The sequence below is a fragment of the Zootoca vivipara genome, chromosome 6 (genome assembly GCF_965207765.1).
Source record: "Zootoca vivipara chromosome 6, rZooViv2.hap1.1, whole genome shotgun sequence".
Classification (NCBI taxonomy): Eukaryota; Metazoa; Chordata; class Lepidosauria; order Squamata; family Lacertidae; genus Zootoca; species Zootoca vivipara.
In genome coordinates this window covers 68,165,820-68,186,381 of record NC_142589.1, presented here as the reverse complement: position 1 = coordinate 68,186,381, position 20,562 = coordinate 68,165,820, and the positions used below count along the sequence as shown (strand labels likewise).

Below are 20,562 nucleotides of genomic sequence, written 5' to 3'. Positions count from 1 at the left end.
AATTGACGGCCAACCTCTTGAGTCTAAGAATATACTGCTATATGTTTAGATATGTAGTTTTTTAAAAAGCCCAATGGTCCACAGAGAAATAATTCATTTTGCCCTTCTACTGTACCCCTGCCTCTCTGCTTTATGCAGCCGAGGACAGGAGGTTTAAAAAGGCGGGCAAGGACTGCCATTAGTGCTAATGCAATGTCTAAGAGAGACTAGATGGGCAGGCTCTTCTAATGGTCTTATCGCCATTCTCACTTCTTCCCAATACCACCACACTGCGGGCAAGCAGAAGTAGGCAACCCCAGGTTTATTAATCACCTCTGCCCCAGGTTGTGATCAGGGCATACTGAACAGAGGATTCTGCAAGGAGAGGCAGCCTCACCGGAGTTCACCATGGCACAATCTCACTCTGGTTCCATAAATGGGAAGAGCAGCATGCCACCCAGGGAGTCCATTGAAAAAAAACAAAACCCCAAAAGCTCCACGCTGGTGACATCAAGGGAGGACGGATTGGTCATGGAGTGCCCAGGGGGATGGTGAAGGAGAGGTAGTCACCAAGCTCGCCCCACTCTGCCCGGCGTGCTTGGAAGATGCTGATCCACGTGGTGAGCACGATGACCCAGAAAAGAAGCCCCATGGCTGAACGCTGGACATCTGGGATGGAAACAAATGGAAAACCATGACCACAGTCACCTCTATTTAAGCATAGAGCCTTATGCTATCTGGCATTGCCCAAATAGATGGCCTGGGCTCTCCTCCTAGCACAGAAGTGGGAAGTTGCTGAACTATAACTCTCATCATTCTTGGTCACTGGTCATACTTGCTGGAACTGATGGAAGTTCAGCAACATGTGGAGGGATGCCACACCTGCCCTGCCCCATGCCCTACCACTTCCTAGGATTTTCACCACAACTCACAGCGCTTTATCTGTAGTTGCTCAGTGTACGCTGGCACCAGAAAGGCCTCTCGGAAAAACCAGAAAACATTCACCAGCCACAGGAAAGGCAGCAGAGCAAAGCCACCTGGAGAAACAAAGGAAAGAAATGACTCATTTATGTTTGTGCGTTTTTAAACCCCTTCATAACTTCCTTTGAATGAGGATGCTTTCACCTTTCCTATTTTAAAAGGGGCTGCAAAAATGGAAAAAAGTCTGTATTTTTCAAAAAAAAGGTTCACTTTGCCTATTGAAAAACAGCTGCCTACCGTCTAAGCAAGTTGGCAAAAACATAACATTTCTAATAAGGCACCAAAATGTACACACACCAGTTCTTACCGCAGTAGAAATTCACAAGTTCTATGCACCTGGGTGAAACAGTGCTTCTTAAAAAAATAAAAATAAAAATAAAAATAAAAAAGACAACTTTAAGGAATCATTTTGTTAATATATGTATATATAAATAAAATATTTATGGGACTTCCCTTTTTCCCTTCGCACATCGCGTTCCCTCCACGCTGAATATTTACATACAAACTTCCCAACCTAGCATTCCACGGCATTCATAATAAACCCAAGGTGTGCTGCATCTCCATTTAATCATCCATCTTTCTTTTAATCCCTTTTACTCCTTAATTAGGGACCCAGGTGGCGCTGTGGTTAAACCACTGAGCCTAGGGCTTGCTGATCAGAAGGTCGGCGGTTCAAATCCCTGTGATGGGGTGAGCTCCCGTTGCTTGGTCCCAGCTCCTGCCAACCTAGCAGTTCGAAAGCACGTCAAAATGCAAATAGATAAATAGGAACCGCTACAGCGGGAAGGTAAACGGCATTTCCATGTGCTGCTCTGGTTTGCCAGAAGCGGCTTTGTCATGCTGGCCACATGACCTGGAAGCTATACGCCGGCTCCCTCGGCCAATAATGCGAGATGAGCGCGCAACCCCAGAGTCGGTCACGACTGGACCTAATGGTCAGGGGTCCCTTTACCTTACTCCTTAATTATTGTTGACTGGCTGCTCATGTAATCACCCCTACTTGCACATTAATTTCAGCATCTTCTTCTTCTTCTACTCCCCAAAGCTTTCCACTCGTCCCTTTATCCATTTTTCCACCCCAATTTCTTATTTTGGCTGTCTTATTGGGAAGCAATGGAAATTCTGCCAATTGATATCACCACTGCTCCTTAGTGGGGATTTCACTTTCTTTTCCAACATCTGGTGTATACTATTCTGGACGCAGAGAGAAATAAGCCGCGTGCCTTCTATTCTATTAACGTTTAATTGTGTGTCTCCCCCACCCCCACCCCACCCCCCTAATGATCGTTAGGAGGAAAAGCCGGGTGTCAATAAAGATCTAACCACCACCGATGCCTCTCGCTGGAACCAGCCACTCACCCAAGTAGTACTTCCTGCAGAGGTTGAGCTTCTCCTCGTTGGAAACGCGTTCCAGGTTCATGGTGCGACTGGGGTCTAGGAGGAAGAGAGGGACCTTCGCAGTCAGGGCGGAGCTCAGGGTTAAGCCCCGCAATACCGTCCTCTGGATTAGAGGGCAGGGCCCATCCCCCACCCCAACCCCTAATTCTGGTTAGTGGGGGGTGAGCCTCCCCTCCCCTCCCCCAACGACTCACCCCCTCCTCCTCCTCCTGCAGAACAGCTTTTGCTTCCCCAACGCGGAACTTGCGCGGTTCCTGGTCACCAGCTCGCCCCGCGGGCTGCTGGGAAAACGTCCGCGCTCTCACCAAGCGCAGAGATAGGAAACGTATAGAGCACCCCGACGAGTAGTCGGTGGCGGGTATCCCTCGCTTGCTCTTTCGTTTGGTCCCCGCCGCACTCGAGAGAGCAAGGGTCCTTTTGATTTTTAATTGCCCCCCGCCCCCCGAAAAAAATAACTCAGAATGCTGTTGGACCGCATTATCTCAGCTTGCAAGTAGGTAGGTAGGTAGGTGGGTAAGGGCAGGGGCGTGCTTGCGCCGGGAACGGCTTGGATCCACCCCCCCCCCCAAGCGCGAAGTCTTCGTCAACGAGAAGCGCCCCGCGGGTTGCACCTATTGCAATGTTCCTATTTCCCCAAGGTATTTGGTGGTGGGTGGGATTAAGCTTCTTCCATAGATTTTTTAAAGGGGGAAATACGATGGAGAGCTTTCCATAGGGAAAGGCACAAACCCATGTGGAAATCAAACACAGTTTTAAACCCTTCTCCAAAATAATTGTGATGGGGGGGGCACCATTCCTAGCCCTGAGGTGGTGCCAAATGCTGAAACCTCCGAGGATGAATCAGAAGACAAGGACCTCGAGGAGCAGGCAGAGCCCCCTGAATCCAATATCAAGGATCCCCTTGAGGGGCCCTCCAGGCTGGCATCTATTGAATCCAGCACTCCGTTGCAAGCAGGAGGACTTTTATTCCAGGGACCTGTATGCAGATAAGTTGCGCGTTTCCTAAGGCTCATATAATATACTACACACAATAAGACCTGAGTTGATTAGAGCGCGAACTCTCATCTCTGCTGCTCATTTTTGCTGGAGGGAAAGCAGCCTGCTCAATTCCTAAATTTCCCGTTTGCAAGCTGCGGCATTCTGACCTCCGAAGACGAGCTCACAACCTTCAGACACGACGCGCTGGTCTATAATTTAAGTCTATGGTTTAAAACAACGCCGTGTCGTAGCGCATGCTGGTATATAATTATTTGAGGCGGATACTAGGGATACTAGGGATAATTATTTGAGGCGGATACTAGGGAGTTGTAGGTCCTTAAAGCCCTACCGCCTCAACCCGCCAGATGGCGAAGTAGCAACACGAGCAGCTCTTCCTTTCTATATTTTGTGATCTTAAAGATAAAACGCTATGCAGGGCCAAAGCTGCTTCTTGCTATGCCACGTTTTTGCCAACAAAGAGGAGGCGAAACCTGAACACCCATTGCCTTTTCTCCAGCGTCTGCCTCACAATCAGATTTCAGTCAGGAAGCATGTTCCTGAGCATGTGTAAAGTGCACTTCCCCATAGACTTGCCACCTGCTCCTTATTGATGCACGTTAGATGCAAGATGCATCATAATTCTGAGAATGAATTATACTGCAAGCAAAGTATGGTTAAGGTAACACATCATTTTCTAAAGTCTCGCAGTTCCGTTCCTTATGAGGGAGCTCTTTAGGGCGTAACCCCCATTCCCCACCCCACAGCCACGCCAGGCATCAGACATTGGCAGGGCCTGTTCCTTGACTACTTAACTCTCTCCCACACTCAAAATCTAGAAAAGCTGCCTTTGTATCCCCCACCCCAATCTCTGTAGGGCAGGGGTGGATAACTCTTTTTTGGCTGCTGGGCCAGATCTTTCCCTCTTCAACCCTGGCAGTAGACAGGTGATGCTGCGCTTTGAAGTCCATGTTGCAAGGACTTCTCTAAGCTCCTAGTTCTTCATTTGAAATCCTGCTCTTAGCTGCCTTCACACCTGAAGTCAGATATGTCAGGTGTTGGGTGTGTGGCCTGCACAAAAGAGCCTCTCAGGCCAAATGGGGAGGTAGCCAATGAGCTGGAGGTACCCCACCTGATTGTTCTAAATGCTTTCTAAGGGAACTCAGCATAAGGGGCACTATAAATGGTTCTATTTTTATTTTCTTGACCGCTCTTCTGGAAAGGAGTAGGCCATTAGATATGGATCTACATGGGCTCCACCATTAATGTATGCAGTACAAACGCATAACCAACATGGGTGGTGGACCGCTATATTTTTGGGGAGCTCATATGTAAAGCTCTAGAACATATAAGACAGCCTGTGCCTATGCATTTTGGAATCAAACAGTTTTGATATGAAATCACTAGATTGTTGCTGCCTCCATTTCCAGATGGATGGGCTTTGTTGTTTACATGCAAACACACTCCCCCACCCCCTTTCAGGCTGCAACAGAAGCCATGTGACAGTCTTGTGTCAAAATTGCGTTTTATTTAAAATTATACCAACAAGAATCCAACCCTTTACCGTCTGAGTTGACTGAGCATCTTAAATAAAAAAGTGCATAGAAAATAAACAGGTTTAGAAATTTGTACAAATATTTACATCCTCCTGGGTTTGATTTTTTTGTTTTTTGTTTTTTTAACTTTAAAACAGAAAGCCTTAACGGGAAAGGAAAGAGAATCACAAAAGTTAGAAGTACAAAATTAAAGAAAAAGTTGTTCTCACCCCACAAGGGAGAGGGAAAGAAAATCAGGTCTATGAAGCAGATGGGCACAAATAAGGGACCAGGGGGGGACTACCCTTCCCACTCTTGCCCCATATCTCTGCTTGCCATAATTTCAAGCCACAGACAGGTCCACTGCCAAGAGCATCCCCTCTTCCCAGACAAAACGGGCATCACTGATGCTCCTGGGAGATGAGCCCTCTCCATGCCTCAGGGAACTAAGGGGATGAGTCAGTCCTGTAGCAACCCACTTGGAAAGCTACAGTGAGGTGGTTAAGCTCCCAGCATGCCTCTTGGTGTCCCCCCTCACTGACGCCAGGCTGGGAGAAAGGTACGGAGCTGAGGAATCAGGTCACGGGTCAAAAAAAATGCCTTTCAGTTGAGAAAACGGCGGCAGCGCTTGGCCCCACAGTTGCAAGGGAGCTTGCTGCCAGCATCCTCAATGGGGAATTTGTAGTCGTAGGTGAGCTCTTCGCCCCGGAAAATGCGTCGCAGGGCAAAGATGACGATGTGCTTCTGGCCCTCCACGTGGATGACCCGTGAGTAGCAGTTGGGCTCGCAGGAGTGGTTGATGAAGCGGGCGGCGTTGCCGTGCATCGTGGCGTCCACCACGTCAAAGTCGTCAATGCGGAACATGTAGCAGCCTATGCCCTGCCGGGATGAAAAAGAGAAAGTTAAGATTAGTGAGACGATTTGGGGAGCCTAGCTCCTCCCTCCTCCGCTGGTCCTGATAATCATCATCATCATCATAATTATAATTGTTGTTGTTGTTATTTATACCCTGTCCTCAACTCAATCATGGGCTCCCTCCTCCCTTGACCATCAGCTCAGTTGGTAGAGCATGAGACTCTCAATCTCAGGGTCATGGGTTTGAGCCCCACGTTGGGCAAAAGATTCCAGCATTGCAGGGGGTTGGACCAGATGACCCTTGAGGTCCCTTCCAACTCTACAATTCTCTTGATTCAGTACCTTGCTGTCATAGTACTTTTCACGCTTGTCTGTCAGCACCGAGCGGATCACGATGCCGGAGTATTCGATCACCATCTCGCCTGCATCAATATTCCGCTTGCAGAACAGGCCCCGGCCGTGGATGGCTGACCTGGAATGGGGAGAAAGATACACATCAGCATAAGAGTGTTAACAAGGCAGGCCAAATATGGGCCAGCCACTGGGTACTCTCTGTTTCTTTTTCAGGTTCATCCTGGAGGCAAGTGTGGAGCAGGGCTGCTTCTCTGTACGAAGTGGCCTCTTTAGGAAGGCCATGGGCCAAAGGATTCAAGCAAGCAGTAGCAGCAGCTGCCCTTGTTACCTGTACACGCCCACAGCTTCCTTGGAGGTTTTCTTCAGGTGCCGAAACCGCATGGCCATGGGTAGCTCCAGGCTGGTGGCTCGCCTAAGGAAGAAGCAGAGGCCAGACTAGGCTTCGAAGCTTATGCCAAAAGAGAGAAGGGTGGCTGCCTTGACAGTAAAAATGGATTCAAGATGGACAGATTCCCAGCAAGAATCACAAGGACGAAAATCAGAAGTTTAGGGTCCAGCACGACAGTTTTAAAAGTGATGGAGAAGGAAACTTGAGTAGCAGCGGCAGTAGCAGCACATCATGGCACAAATTGTGGGAATAGACAGTAAAGTTTCCCTTCTGGAGGGAGGAATTCCTGAAATGTAGGAAACTGTCTTATGCACCAGTCCATTTAAAAGCTCAATATTGCTGACACTGATTGGCAGCTGCTCTTCAGGGTTTCAGAAAAGGTCTCTTCCAGCGCTAGCTGGATATGCCTTGAGATTGACCTGGGGACCTGTATGCAAAACCAATGCTCTATCACTGAGCTATGGCCCTCCCCAGGATATTCTCTGCAGGGAGCAGAAGAGGTATGTGAGCTCTCTCTTTTTTGGGTCAATGCTAATTTGGGCTATTTGCTGCCTTCCTGAGTGTGCTCTCTGGTGCACAGAAGAGGACTGGGCTTCCTTGGCAGCAAAAAAAGCTGGTGCTGGAAAGCAGGTCTTTATTACATAAACCTGGCTAGAGGGCCGAGCGAAAACTGACTACAAGAAAGCAATGCATTTTAATCAAGTAGAAATGAGATCTGGGCAAGGAAACATGGGACCCTACTTCTAAGTGCTTTGGAGAAAAATGATCCTATTGGAAATTTTATAACTTGTAAGCTTCACAGGCTGAAGAGAAGGGTCTGTTTTTAAAAGCTTCCCCGGCAGTACACACAGCATGGGGATTATCTAATCTGATTCATATTACCAAATGCTGAGTTTTCACAGCCTACCATATGAAGGGACAAAGTCAAGATTGACCAACTTCAGGACAGCAGAAGCCAGGCATCTTCGTACCTGGTGGACTTGAGCTGCACTTCATCCTCCTCTTCGTCATAAGGGCCTCCCTCAGGAAGCACACGATGTTGCGATGCCAGGAAGTTGAACATATCAAAGGTGCATTTCCTGCAAAAGAAGAGGAGGGCTGCCCATCTCAGAAGGCCTCTGGATTCCCTGTTCTTCTCTCTTTTTTAAACACTATCTGTAACCCACACAGGCTCCTTGACTTTTGCATTTCCACCTACTCAAGAAAGAACTCCTTTTTGCTGCAATACAACCCAGGCGAGGATGCAATTTAGGAGTAAGGGGTGAATCGGTAACCCTCCATATGTTTCTGGACTACAAATCCCATCAGTGCAAATGACCAGGGATGATGGGAACTGTAGTCAGGGATGGACTAGGTAGCCAAATTCTGCCCCAATTGGTGCTCAATTATAGGTCATTCCTGTTTTGTATGCACTTTTGCAGTAGTTTCAGTGTGTAAAAATGCACAAAAAAATCCACATTTTATCTAAAAGAACACAAAATAAATATTATGATTACTTTTTTTATTATTTATTCAATTTGTATACCGCCCTATACCCATAGATCTCAGGGCAGTTCACAACAAATTATACAAATTAATGCATCTATATCAATCTTTTCAATGCATTCATCTGTAAAATATGCATTTTGAACTCTTCTTTTACGTAAAATATATATGATTGTACACACTTTTTGCACACTGCAGCTGCCCTGCAAAATCCAGAGGTGTGTGATCCAACTGGTATATTGTAAACCGCCCTGTGATCCACGGATGAAGGGCAGTAGAGAAATTTGTAGTCCACTCCTACTCCCCAGAGAGAAAGCAAGGCCATTCCTCACCTGACATAGACTTCAGCTCGGGCGCAGCCATGAGGGTTGAGCGGAAGCTCCTCCTCTTCGCCTTCATGCTGGTGGTACCGGAACTTGTATTTGTGGCAGGCCTTGGCGCCATACAGCTGTTCCACCAGAAAGATGACAGCATCGTGGTGCATCCCCAACAGCCGCACCCCGTTCATCCCTGCCAGGAAAGTCAATAATACCCAAGATTCAGCACCCAGTCACCCTTTCAGTACAAGAGAACCAGTCCTATCCCAAAGCCTCCAAACAGAGCCGCAGAAACCTCCCCAATGCAAATCACGACATTTTGCTTTATGATGTGTTTTCCCCACTTCTGCTTTTCTACATGATCTGGTCTCTTTATTTACAGTCATACCTCGACATCCGAAGGTTTCGACTTCCGAAGTCGACAACCCCGGAAGTCTTTTCGGCCGTGCGTGCGTTCTGCGCCTGCACAGAAGCAACGCACGCGGTCGGCACATGCGCAGAAGCGTGAAATCACGCTTCACACATGCGCAGAACGGGCGCTTCGACAACCGAAGACTTCGCCTTATGAAGACGGCCGTGGAACGGATCGTCTTCGTAAGTCGAGGTACCACTGTATTTGGAACATACAACCTCTGTACTGCGCTCCTATGTTTTATAACTCTGCTTATAGAATTCCCTCTTTGTTTCTACTTTTGACTTCTCTCTCTCTCTCTCTCTCTCTCTCTCTCTCTCTCTCTCACACACACACACACACACACACACGAAATTCCTTTGGAGCAGCTATTCTGGGCAGTTTTCTGCCCCCAGAGATTGTTCCCCTTTCTATTGTCTCTAGGCCTTGAACTGAAAAAGCCAAAAGACTGGTAGGCTAGCCTGGGAGCTGCAAAGTAATTTCCAACTAGAACGGAACACCTATGAACCAAGTAAGAGTCCTTCCGGATCTGGCCTAAGGCCCTTCTAGTCCTATCCCATCCACAGCAGGCAGCCAGATGCCCATCGGAAGCCTTCAAACAGGACCTTATTACCTGCAAAGGAGAGGTGCTTGAGCCGGGCATTGGTGCGGGCCTCCTGAATCTTCTCAATCACTGCTTTCCAGGCACCTAAACATGGAGAAGGCAACCGTGATTTACTCCGTAAGAGGCAGGCACCTGACCCAAAGCAAAATAATTATCAGAAGTTTATCACTGGGTAAAGGAGGTCCAAGGTGCTGCTGTTCCCCAGAGTCTCTTACGGCTTCCCTGAGCAAGGCACAACACAATTCCTGCTTGTACCCAGGAGAAAAAGAATCCCCCAGTTGTCTGTGGAGTGTGTCCCTCTTTCCAGCAGCATCAGCAGCACAACTATAGCCAGCCATCTGAGAGGCTAGAGGTCCAAAGGAACATTACCACCGATGCGATTCTCTCCTCCTCACCTTCTATGCTGTCAGCCTGCACATTGAAGCCGTCCTCGCTGGTGATCTCGAAGCACAGGTGGGGCTGCGTTTTGCGGGGCATCTCATTCTCTTTGTCCTCCTGCTTCAGATTGTCCTCGTCTGAGCTGGAGAGATCCCCTGGGAGGGGAGAGAAAGGGGGGAAAAGAGCAGGAGGCCCAAGTGTATTAGCTCTGCTGTCGTGGAGTCATCATCTGTGAGAAAGGGCTTGATTCACAGGAAGGAATAGACTTACAGCAGGGTTTTTAAAAAATAAAAACCCAAGCTCACAAAGCAGAGACCTGTCAGGTCCAGGATTCACTTTCTGAACTCTGGTATGCAGGCTGGAACACTGCAGTCCGTATCCTTAGTCACATATAAGAGTAGACCCATTGAAATTAATGTACATGACTAGGCAGATCCGTTCATTGCGACGGGTCTACATTGAGCAGAGCTTGGATACAACCCACTTTCTGTATAGAAACTGATTTACAGCATTCATATTCCGTGCCTTTGTTAAAGTCTCCCAGAGCAGCTTACAAAAAGCAATCGTATATATAACACCATTTATTTTATTTTTATTTATTGCACAAATTTATATACTGCTTGACGTAAAACACATCAGAGCCACGTACGACATAACAAATCTAACATTGAGAATAAAATGTTATCATACCGATCAATGGTGCAGGCAGCTGGGGAGGGATTTCACACCAGAGAAACCTGGTGTGAATAAAATCTGATGTGCAATGTAGGGATTAGGGATACACATCTCTAAAAGGAACTTGAAAGGGATAGCTGCCCACGCCATTATATTTCTATCCTGTCTCTTCCTTCAAGTTCGCCCCACCCCCAATCTCCACAACTACCCTCCACAACTGTGAGGTAGGTTAGGGTGAGAGAGAATGACTTGCAGCAAGTTACAGGGATGAGTGAGGATTTGAACTCAAGTCTCCCTGGTCTTAATCCAACACACTCAACCGCCACACCACCCTGGCTCTTAGTACCACGTGCACAGCGATTCGCTTGATACAGCAAATGTGGACGTTTCATCCTTGGTTCTGTACACCGGGAGCCAGCCCACAACCTCCCAGCTCAGTACCAACCAACCACCCTTATTTTGAAGGCAGAGCGGAGCAGGCAAGAGATCCCAGTACCTGCATATCTATGCCAGACTGGCTCCAGCAGAGCCTCTTGGGTTGGTTCCGGCGTTCCAGGATGGGAATGTAATGCTGCGAAGGAGGGAGAATGGTCCATCGGAGACCTGCGGGGGCATGAAAGAAAGAAGGGCTGCTTTAAAAACCCTGCGGCAGGCAAGGAACAGGATCCCGCAGCCTCCAACCTTACACTCACAGCTCACTCTCGCCGACAGCGCCTGCCTCCTCTTTGAGCGCATCCAGGTCAAGGACGCCCTTGGCTGTGGGGGTCTTCATCCGCACCCTTCCCATGCTGCAGGGGAAGAAGGCCTTGTGAACATGTGCACAAACAAAACACACAGCTTGGGGGCTACCCAGAAGAATCCAGAGAAGCCATGCTTGGCCTGAAGTACAACCCCACAAAGGACCACCCCTTCTCCTTAGCCCTCCCATGCTTAAGAGTGTGGAGATCACATGCTTGCACTTACCCTGAGCCTGCCGTGCTGCCAGAAATGCAGTTATTCACCAAATGATCTGGCGTGACGGTGGGCGACACGGGCAGTGGCTCCTCTTCGTTGGCGCCATCCACCTTGGCCTTCTTGAGAGGGATGCTTCCAACGAAGGTGGAGACCCTCTTGACCCGGATGGCTGGCCGGGGGCCCGGCAAGGACACCAAGCCGGGGATGCTGAGCACACCGGAATTCACAGCCACTGGCTGAAGGAGACATGTCTGTGGAATCCCCAGCGAGGGCGTCACCAGAGCAGGAGCGCCCAGTGCCAGCTGGCCCCCGCCAACAGCCTGAGGGGCGGCGCCCACGACGTTCATCATGGGCACCATGCTGAGCACCGGGCCCCGGATGGTCCACGTGGGCAAAGGGCTGGGCGCAAGGCCCAGGGGCGCTCGCAATATGACAGTGCCAAGGTTGGGCACGGGCGCAGGGGGTGGCGGCACTGGGCTTGGTACAGCCTTGCAGCTGGAGGCCTGCTCCCCGTCCGGGGTGCTCAAGGCGCCTTCCTCCCCCTGCACTTTCATGCACACTTGTCCCAGCTTGTTCACGAGGATGATTCTGGAGCCAGGCAGCTGCCCTTCGGGTCCCAGCAGCTTGACCTCAGGGGTGCCTGGCACCTGGGCGCAACCCAGGGTTGGGGCCAGGGCTGGAGCAGGGCTGGGGTGGGCTGCCTCAGTGCCGTTGAGGCTGGCAGAGGTAGGGGGTGCTGTTGGCAGCGAGGCCGCCTGGTTGAGGCAGGAGGAGAGCGGGGCCTTGCTCTCTGGCGTGTCCATATTCTTCAGGACGAAGTCCACAATGTCCGAGGGCAGGTCCTCCGGTGCAGGAGCAGGGCCAGCCAGCTCCCGTTCGACTCTTGGCTCTGCTTGCTTGCCCTTGGCCGGAGGGTGGCCCCCTGCCCCGTCTGCCTCGCTGTCGGTCCCGTCGTCGATGCCGTCGAGCTGGTGGATGTGGGGCAGAGGGAGGTCCAGTGGGTACGGAGGCAGGGGCGGCTCCCGGGTGACCACCGTGCGGGGGAAGCGGAAGTAGCGGCTGCCCTCCCCTTCCTCCTCGCTCTCACCATCGCCCAGGCCATCCAGCTGCGGCAGCTCCAGGCTGGGCGAGGGGCAGGCTCGCGGCACGCCCAGCACCTCCTCCTGGAAAGGCTCGTCCAGGAGACTGTCGTCAAACTCCAGGTCGGAGACGTTGAGCTCGAAAGCCAGCTCTGGTGGGACGGGTGGGGGCGAGGGAGGGGGTGAGGTAGGTAGGGGGCGCTGCCCGTCAGAGGTAGAAGTATGCCTGAAGCCGCTCCCCGCCAGGGGGTTGTCCAGGAGAGGCGGCATGGCCCTGAGAGAGGTGCTGGGAGGACTAGTCCTGTTGCTAGCAGCGGCTTGCGGCAGGAGGGGGGAGCGACGGGCGTGGGGGGCGCTGCTGGGAGACAAGGGGCTGAGGCGCTGTGTGCGGCGTGGAGGGGGGAAGTCAGGGTCGCCCACCGTCAAGATGTGGTGGGACATGGATGATGTGCTCCCTGTGGTGGGGGGGGAATAGGAAGAGCATGTCAACGGGGTGGGAAGCAAAACAGGCAGACACACAAATGCACTAGCCACACAGGGAACAACTCGCCTCCCTCTCCCATGAAATAACTTGCAACTTTTTAGGAACCTAGTAGACAGCGGCTTCCTATGTTTGGAATAAGAATGCCACCTTCCAGGCCTCTCTCTCTGGCTCGGGGAACACTCCTCAGGAGACACATGGATAGCCATTTGTCATGGATGCAGCGGGTTGGACTTGATGACCCTCGGGGTCCCCTTTCAACTCTATGATTCTATGACACTCCTCACTGGCCCCATTCCACACCCGGAGTGGTTTGCCCAGCTGGAATGCCCCCTTAAACTCTGGTAAGGCCTCTGGATAGAAAGAGGTGTTTGTGTATGTAGAAACCGGCCTACTGTACAAAGGCAAAATTGCTCCGCCCATTTTTGCCTCTTGCCCCCACCCCACCCCTGGTGTGTGGTCAGAGTTGCCCAGAAAGGAATGCAGCCATTGCAGTTCCTCACCCCTGGTCTACGCTGACTGGCCAGGGCTTCCCAGGGTCTACCTCAAGCACCCTCTCTATCAGTCAACCACTCAGACACAACAATATCACAGCCAACATGCAAAGGACTGCAGTGGAGCACAGGCATGTCAGAATCTCTCATCTCTGAAGCACCAATGGGCTCATGCCCCATGCTCCCTGCGCTCGCTAATGCTCCTCTCCTGCTTCTCCTCTTCCATTAGCCCTGTTTCAAAGCAAGAATTGGCCTTGGAGCATCCAGCTGCTGGCCTCCGTTTCAGACCCTCTTGTCTCTGTGCTGCCTACGTCGCCTTGAAGCTACTCACCAGGAGAAGGCAGCGGGCGGGATGAAACCCCACTTATGGGTCGCCGAGTAGGGGAGTAGTTGGGCACTTTGATGCGCGCTCCAGTGAGAGACCTGTGTTTGGAGGCCGCAGACTCCGGGGGTGGGAGAGGCCCTGGGTTCTGCGCGGGTGAGTGGCGCTCCAGCGGCGGCAATGGAAGGGGCACATCCTGAAGGTGCTCATTCCCAAGTTTAGGATCTGAAAACATGAAAAGGCACATGACAAGAGACCAAGCACGGCAATGGCAGCGCCCAGAAGCTGGCAAACCTTACTGTGGGCTTTGTGCTGAGAAAAGACAGCACAGAACCAAGAAAACTGCCTTATTCCAGAACAGATTATTTGCCCATTTGGTCTACATGGGCTGAAGACCTGTACTCTTATATACATTTGCTCTTAGTTTTCTCTCCCAGCCCCCCCCCCACGCTTATGGGAGTTGGAGCCCATAACCTTTGAAGGGCAACAGGCCCCAACTCCAAACCTTGGTTCTCAAACAGAATACGTTCCAGGAGTCCGCTCGACTCCCAGAACCATTAGAAAACCAAGGTGCAGCTTCCGATTGGCTGCAGGAGCTTCATGCACTTAATCGGAAACCGCGCTGGATGTTTGGTTTCCAAACATCATTCAAAAACTGGAACAATCACTTCTGGTTTTTGATCGTTCGAGAGCCGAAACTTACAAGTTCCAAGGCGTTCAGCAACCAAGGTACGACTGTATTCCGGTTTTGAGCAGGAAGGATAGACTAGTAAACTGGGCAGGAAAACCTATCGCCACCCAGACTTCCTACTCCAGAAGGAGAGGATGACGGTATCCAAAAGCCGGTCCAGCTACATATCCCAGATCCCCTTACCTGCAGGGGCAGCTGGGCTGTGCACTATCGTATGGTTCTCCTCCTGCACTCCCGAGGCATCAGGCTCCTCTTGGCTCAGCTTTGGCCGGTACTCCAGGACGCGGCACTTGTACCAGCACTGCTTGCGGGCATCCACTGTGCTCCAATAAATACGGGAACACCTGGGGAGGTGGAAGGAACACAAAGGCAGTCCCATCAGAATTGCCTTCTGGCTGCCCTGTGGCTGCTTGCTCAAAGCAGTGGCGCAGGATTGCTGGGAGGAAAGCAAGGAGTCTAACAGTAAGTGGAACCAATGACTGGCTGAGCCAACTAAGTTTTGCACCCACCCCTCCTTAGTTGTACATGGGTAACGCCAAGGCAAAGGTGCAAGAAGCAAGACAGCCAGAGCCAACCTTTGGACTGGTTGCAAGTAAGACCACAGGTGGGGTAGGAGACCTCAAGGTGAAGGTTGGTGAGGCAGTGCCCCATTTGCCCTAATGGACCAGCCACCATTGCAACCAAGTGGCCTCCTATCCTTGGTGGCAAATGCCTAGCGGTTAGGGCATTTGAATTAAGGATGGGGAACCTGTGGCCCTCCAAAAGTTATTGAACTATAACACCCATCATCCTTGACCACTGGTCACACTGGCTAGAGATGATAGGAGTTGGAGCCTGACCCCACAGATGAGGCCACAGGTTCTCCAACCTTCGGGTAGGGCCTTTAGATGGTTCATCATGGGTGGAGCAGATTATCCATAAACAGATAACAAGCCCTGCTCCAAGGTTTTGCAAAACTGATTTGTGAATGCTTGTTGGCACATTCCAGCAGATATTTCAGCCTTCTCCAACCTGGTGTGCTCCAGATGTTTCAGATGGCATATCCGTTCAGCTGTGCTGGTTGGGGACTGATGGGAGTTGGTCCAAAACATCCAGCGACCACCAGGTTGGGGAAGGCAGGAAGAGAGAGAGCAATTCACACAACTTCAGAGAGAGAGAGAAAATAACTTCTCTCATCTCTGCATCCCTGACCAGCAGAGAGGAAGGAAGCATCAGAGATTTCATTTGCTTTTGCCAGATGGACGCCAAGTGGGCAGTTTCAGAAAGCAAACGTTTAAAGAACCAGAGGGAAGAAAAGGCACACAACCAGGAAAACATTTTCAGAGGCTGTGTAAAGAGCAGCTATCTTTGTGCATCACAGTCCATAATTGCAGGGCACTGGCATAACGAGAATGGCTGTCAATCTTCCTATGAACACCTCAGAAGTGGAAGCAGACATGTTGGCACCCAGGCCTCAAGTAGAGACATGTCTTGCCCTTTTAAAGAAAGGGAAAGCGATACCTGCTGAAAAACAAGTTTCCCGGGTTGTGTGTGCTACTGCAGAGGATCACAAGGATCTTTTGTCCTTTTTCAAAGGCAGGGAAACTCTTCCCAAGTCTGGCAAAATCCTGCAGAATTAAATGGGAGACACTTCCATGGCTCTTGTGAGACAGAACACAACAAGAAGCAAATGAGAGAAGACTGTGGAGAGGGCAAAGGAGAAAGGCGGCTTTCTGGTTCTGGCTGTTATGCAGCTTTTAAAGAATCTACATGGCAGCTGATCAAACCAAGGCCCATCCTTCTGCACAGTTGCAAGAGTGGAGTCTGACAGCTGGGAAATATGTTGAGTGCCAATGTGGTGTGATGACTAGAGTTTTGGGTCTAGGACCTTGCAGACCAGAGTGCAAATCCCCACTAGGCCATGAAGCTCACTGGGTTTCTCCAACTCCCACTCTAATCTACTTCAGAGAGTTGTCGTGAGGATAACAAGGAGAACCGTGTACTCCAACTTGAGCTCTCTGGAGAAAAGTTGGGGAATAAATGTTGTAACAGCAAATTTAAAAGATATTAGCTGTTTAGAAGCTTACTGGGTAGGGGCCTGAAAGCCAGCCTTCACCAACTCCCAGCATCTGGCTGGGAGTTGCAGTTAAAAACATCTGGAGGGCACCAGGTTGGCAAAGGCTGCTGTGACCCATGTAGCTGCATTATGCTACAAATCTCGTATGTCGTTACAGGTGACTACGCAAGATCTGATTGGCCGCTGTGAGATGCAGAGCATCCTGAACTGCATCCTACACAGCCCTCATTCGTGTTAAAAGAGGGGGAAACAGAGATCAGTTACAAGCTTTTTCCAATTGGTAAAATAAAAAAATAAAAAATGGGCGGGAAAGAAAAGAGTGGTTGCAAATAATCCCCCATGCCATGTGTGAAGATACCTAAACACACCACATTGTGCATTAATCCACCTGGAATAACAACCACACTCTGGTTTCACACCCACCATCACCATAGCAGATCCTAATCTCTTTAACCATAAGAAATGTGCTGAAAGCTCCCAAGGAGACGCTGAGGAGGATAAAGTCTCTCCCTTCTATTGAGCCACCCTGCCAAGAGGATGGCGTAAAGGGTAAGCTAATAATCCATGCTAAGGCAGTATCTGTTTCAGCATCTATTCAGTAGAATCCTTCATGCCAGATAAAATGAACAGGATTAGACTAAAATAAGGATCTAAATGATTTTTTAAAACCTGTATTTCTATTATTTCACTAGCCCGTAATTATTCTAAATGGGAAACTGTATGACAATCCTTTTAAGGAAGGCAAATGGTGGGCAATTTTTCATCTGGAGAGGCTACTTGAGGAATGAAGAGCGCTGCAAACATCCGCACAGCAGCAACCACAGTGGAAAAGTTTTCTGATACCATTATTTTAATACTGTATCAAAAGAAGAGCAAAATTAACACACACCTCCCTTCCTATTAAACACTTAAAATGTTCAGTACATAAACCACCAAGGGATGCTTCAGACACAAATTCTTGAGCGTCTCTCTCAAGATCCATCTATACCCAAATATGTGGAGTGTGAATGCAACAAACCAGTGCTTGCAAAAGCAGGCACCACACAGGTAAGATCAGGCATCCCCAAACTTCGGCCCTCCAGATGTTTTGGACTACAATCCCCAACCACTGGTCCTGTTAGCTAGGGATCATGGGAGTTGTAGGCCAAAACATCTGGAGGGTCACAGTTTGGGGATGCCTGGGTAAGATCCAGGAGCCAGGACTGAGAGAAGCTCCCTGGAAAGAGTGCAATTAGCTTCAACAGTGTGAACAGCCAACACAGCAACCTGTCTAAAGGCCACCCAGGACACCTGAGCCCTTTTTCACATGGGTGAAATCCAGGAATCCTGGGCACACAGTGAAGGCAGCCGGATCAACTTCCATGTGTTGAGTGCACTTGCATTTTGACTGCCTAAAAAGGAGCTCAGGGTCTTTTGACCTCATAATCAAATGCAACAGGCAAGCATTGCTTGCTCAGTGAATGTGATTTCAGCATGATTTCAGAGGAAAATGTGGTCTCAATGCGATTTTGGAAACTGGGTCATGCTTGACCAAATCACAGCTGAAGGAATGGCCCCAAATGGCTGTGAGGACTCCTAAAGCTGTCAGAGAATTTTGAAGCAGTGTGGCACAGGAGGAGTTGCCCAGTCCTTTTCTTTCTGCCAAATGCCGTCTCGTATACATACTACCCCCCAATAACTGCTCCCCTGGTGACAATCCTCAGGACAGCTAGCATGGGATTGTTCTTCCTTAGTCACTTAAGGTGGGTGTGAGGCTGCTCCCAACTTGAATGCGGATACTCACTGGTAGCCTACGGGAAAGAGGCGTCCCTCACACTCGGACAGATCTGTCAGCATCCCCAAGCTGTCAATCTTCATGGAGCCTGGAAGAAGAAATACACTGAGCAGAGAGCCAGAAACAGAGCGAAAATGAGTTGCCTCAGGACGTGGGTTAGGGGCTATTAAGGATGGCAGAGCATGAAAGAGAAAAACCTATCAGACCTAATGGATACAATCCACTGGGGAGTTCTGCTGCAAAAGCCTCTGTTTCAATGGAGTTTGTACCTGAGAATGTCCCAGTGGACAGCGCCCCATGGTAACTGGCGCGTGAGCACAGGGAAAGGATAAAGAACAGTTGCTTTGATTTTCTCCCTTTTAGACACCTCTGGAGAGGCTAAACGCAGGTGGCGCTGTGGGTTAAACCACAGAGCCTAGGGCTTGCCCATCAGGTCAGTGGTTCGAAAACCCGCAACAGGGTGAGCTCCCATTGCTCGGTCCCAGCTCCTACCAACCTAGCAGTTCGAAAGCACGCCAAAGTGCAAGTAGATAAATAGGTACCGCTACAGTGGGAAGGTAAACAGCGTTTCCATGTGCTGCTCTGGTTCACCAGAAGCGGCTTTGTCATGCTGGCCACATGACCTGGAAGCTGTACGCCGGCTCCCTCGGCTAATAATGCGAGATGAGCGCTGCAACCCCAGAGTTGGTCACGACTTGACCTAATGGTCAGTGGTCCCTTTACCTTTTACACTCTGTCTAGTTTCTTGGTTCCCAGAATGGGCCTAGCCAAGATGAAGGAACTCAAGGTGTAGCCACGCAGACAGGGGTTGGCTTAGCCAGCATTGGCACTATGGGACAGGATGCAATCTAAGATATAGTTCAGAGGGGACAAATGTTTCTCCACCCCAATGGTTTCAGAGTTTACTTTTTCCCTTGTAGACGAGACCCTCCCTCCCTCTCTCTCCCTGCTCCCGTTAAGTATTAACAACAAGCTTATTTGCTGGCGTTTGAGATAACCAGCGCAGACACTGCCAGAACAGAGGCCTGACAAATACAAGGAGCAAAGAGCGGTGATGAATCCATCTCCACTTGCAGATCCTTCTGCTCTATTCTGAAGCAAGCCAGTCCCTCCTATCCCCTGCATGTTCAACTGCAGAACCACCCACTTGATAGAGGAGAAAAGCTCATCTACTCTGGACCACAGTGTTTGCATAGCAAAGTGCTGTTCTCCTGCCCTGTCCCCATATAATTACCTATCATCATGTTGATGGTGTCTGGCTCCAGGCCCACCATGAACTTCCTCTTAAAGCTGATGCCCTCAAAGTCAACGTAGACGCGGCGCAAGACATCAAACCCATCTTCAGCAACGATCTCCTAAAAAGGCAGACAACATGGCCAATGGACCCTCTTAAATTCTATTTGCAGTGACCAAGCTTCAGAAGTCAAAACTCTGCAAAATTACATGTACTGTATGTATGTTTTGGCGGGTGGGGGGTGGGGGACATAACTCCGGTTTTCAAGATGCCAGGCCTAACAGAACTGTCCCACCCATGGCCCACTCATCCCAGAGGCGTCAGGAAGCCTGATGGTGCCCTCCCCACTTACCGTCCCATCCAAGAGGTCAACGTGCTTCTGGCAGAAGACTTTCTTGTCATCCTGGAAGGTGCAGTGGCAGAGGCGAGCACACATGAAGTGGTAGTTGCTGACACACGCGGAGAGGCAGCAGCCAACCGTGGCCCCCGTACGTTGACAGTGTTCGCAGCGCTGGGGGGGGGAGGGACAGGCATGTCAAATGTGTGGAAGGAATGCCAATGCAGCAGGGCAAGGGATAAACTGTGTAGCAGTAAGCAAAGATGCAGAGGGCCAAAATGTCCCCAAGGAACAAGCTCATCAGTCTACATTCATTTCTGACCAAGATGTAATTGGGGGGGGGCATTTATACACACATTATAGAGACAAACATGCACTTCTTGCCCCTGCCAAATGCCCCATTCCTTCCTCTCTTTTCCTCATCACCAAGATCACCCTACACATCAATGCAATCGGATGCAGAAAGCAGCCATGTCGACGATGCAGTCTTGCTGGGACTTTCTAGTTGCTTGAGAAGATCAGTAGTAATACCCAAGCACTGTTCTCACAGCAGTGAACACTTGGAAGGAGTTTTTAGCACCACCCTGATGGGGGGGGGGAGTTGATGACCCTCGGGATCCCCTTTCAACTAAGGCTGAAATATGGGCAGCACCTGGTGAAGCCAGAGTGGATCTCAGTGGGTCATTTCAGGAGCAGGCTAGTTCATTCCTCTACAGCAGGGGTGGGGGGCCTCGGGTTCAAGACCAAATGCCCCCAGGCCTCTCTATCTGGCCCACAGAACCCTCCTTAGGCTCTGCCCCATCT

At 50.1% G+C, this 20,562-nt stretch overlaps 2 protein-coding genes and 1 non-coding gene across 5 annotated transcripts in view; 1 reads left to right on the top strand and 2 right to left on the bottom strand.

Moving 5' to 3' along the window:
• Window positions 1-286: 286 nt before the first annotated feature.
• On the bottom strand, window positions 287-2,631 carry PSENEN (presenilin enhancer, gamma-secretase subunit). The gene is made up of 4 exons (XM_035117079.3): window positions 2,553-2,631; window positions 2,320-2,394; window positions 912-1,016; window positions 287-648 (listed from the first exon to the last, which is right to left on the bottom strand). Exons 2-4 carry the CDS (start codon window positions 2,378-2,380, stop codon window positions 509-511), a joined length of 306 nt encoding a protein of 101 aa, XP_034972970.1. The 5' UTR covers window positions 2,381-2,394; window positions 2,553-2,631; the 3' UTR covers window positions 287-508.
• A 2,210-nt stretch (window positions 2,632-4,841) lies between these two features.
• The window catches only part of KMT2B (lysine methyltransferase 2B), a 65,764-nt gene continuing 50,043 nt past the window's right edge, over window positions 4,842-20,562 (bottom strand). For all 3 annotated transcript variants that reach the window (XM_060275713.2, XM_035117080.3, XM_088671129.1), the window contains exons 23-37: window positions 19,774-19,932; window positions 19,422-19,542; window positions 18,197-18,275; window positions 14,541-14,701; window positions 13,676-13,891; window positions 11,300-12,824; window positions 11,029-11,124; window positions 10,833-10,939; window positions 9,679-9,816; window positions 9,293-9,367; window positions 8,283-8,460; window positions 7,437-7,544; window positions 6,406-6,489; window positions 6,066-6,195; window positions 4,842-5,747 (exon numbers count right to left, since the gene is read on the bottom strand). In XM_060275713.2, coding sequence (XP_060131696.2) covers window positions 5,472-5,747; window positions 6,066-6,195; window positions 6,406-6,489; window positions 7,437-7,544; window positions 8,283-8,460; window positions 9,293-9,367; window positions 9,679-9,816; window positions 10,833-10,939; window positions 11,029-11,124; window positions 11,300-12,824; window positions 13,676-13,891; window positions 14,541-14,701; window positions 18,197-18,275; window positions 19,422-19,542; window positions 19,774-19,932 — 3,453 coding nt within the window. In that variant the 3' untranslated portion in view covers window positions 4,842-5,471. The remainder of the gene's footprint in view (window positions 5,748-6,065; window positions 6,196-6,405; window positions 6,490-7,436; window positions 7,545-8,282; window positions 8,461-9,292; window positions 9,368-9,678; window positions 9,817-10,832; window positions 10,940-11,028; window positions 11,125-11,299; window positions 12,825-13,675; window positions 13,892-14,540; window positions 14,702-18,196; window positions 18,276-19,421; window positions 19,543-19,773; window positions 19,933-20,562) is intronic.
• TRNAE-CUC (transfer RNA glutamic acid (anticodon CUC)) lies at window positions 5,912-5,987 on the top strand. The gene has a single exon. It is a non-coding gene; the product is annotated as a tRNA-Glu (tRNA).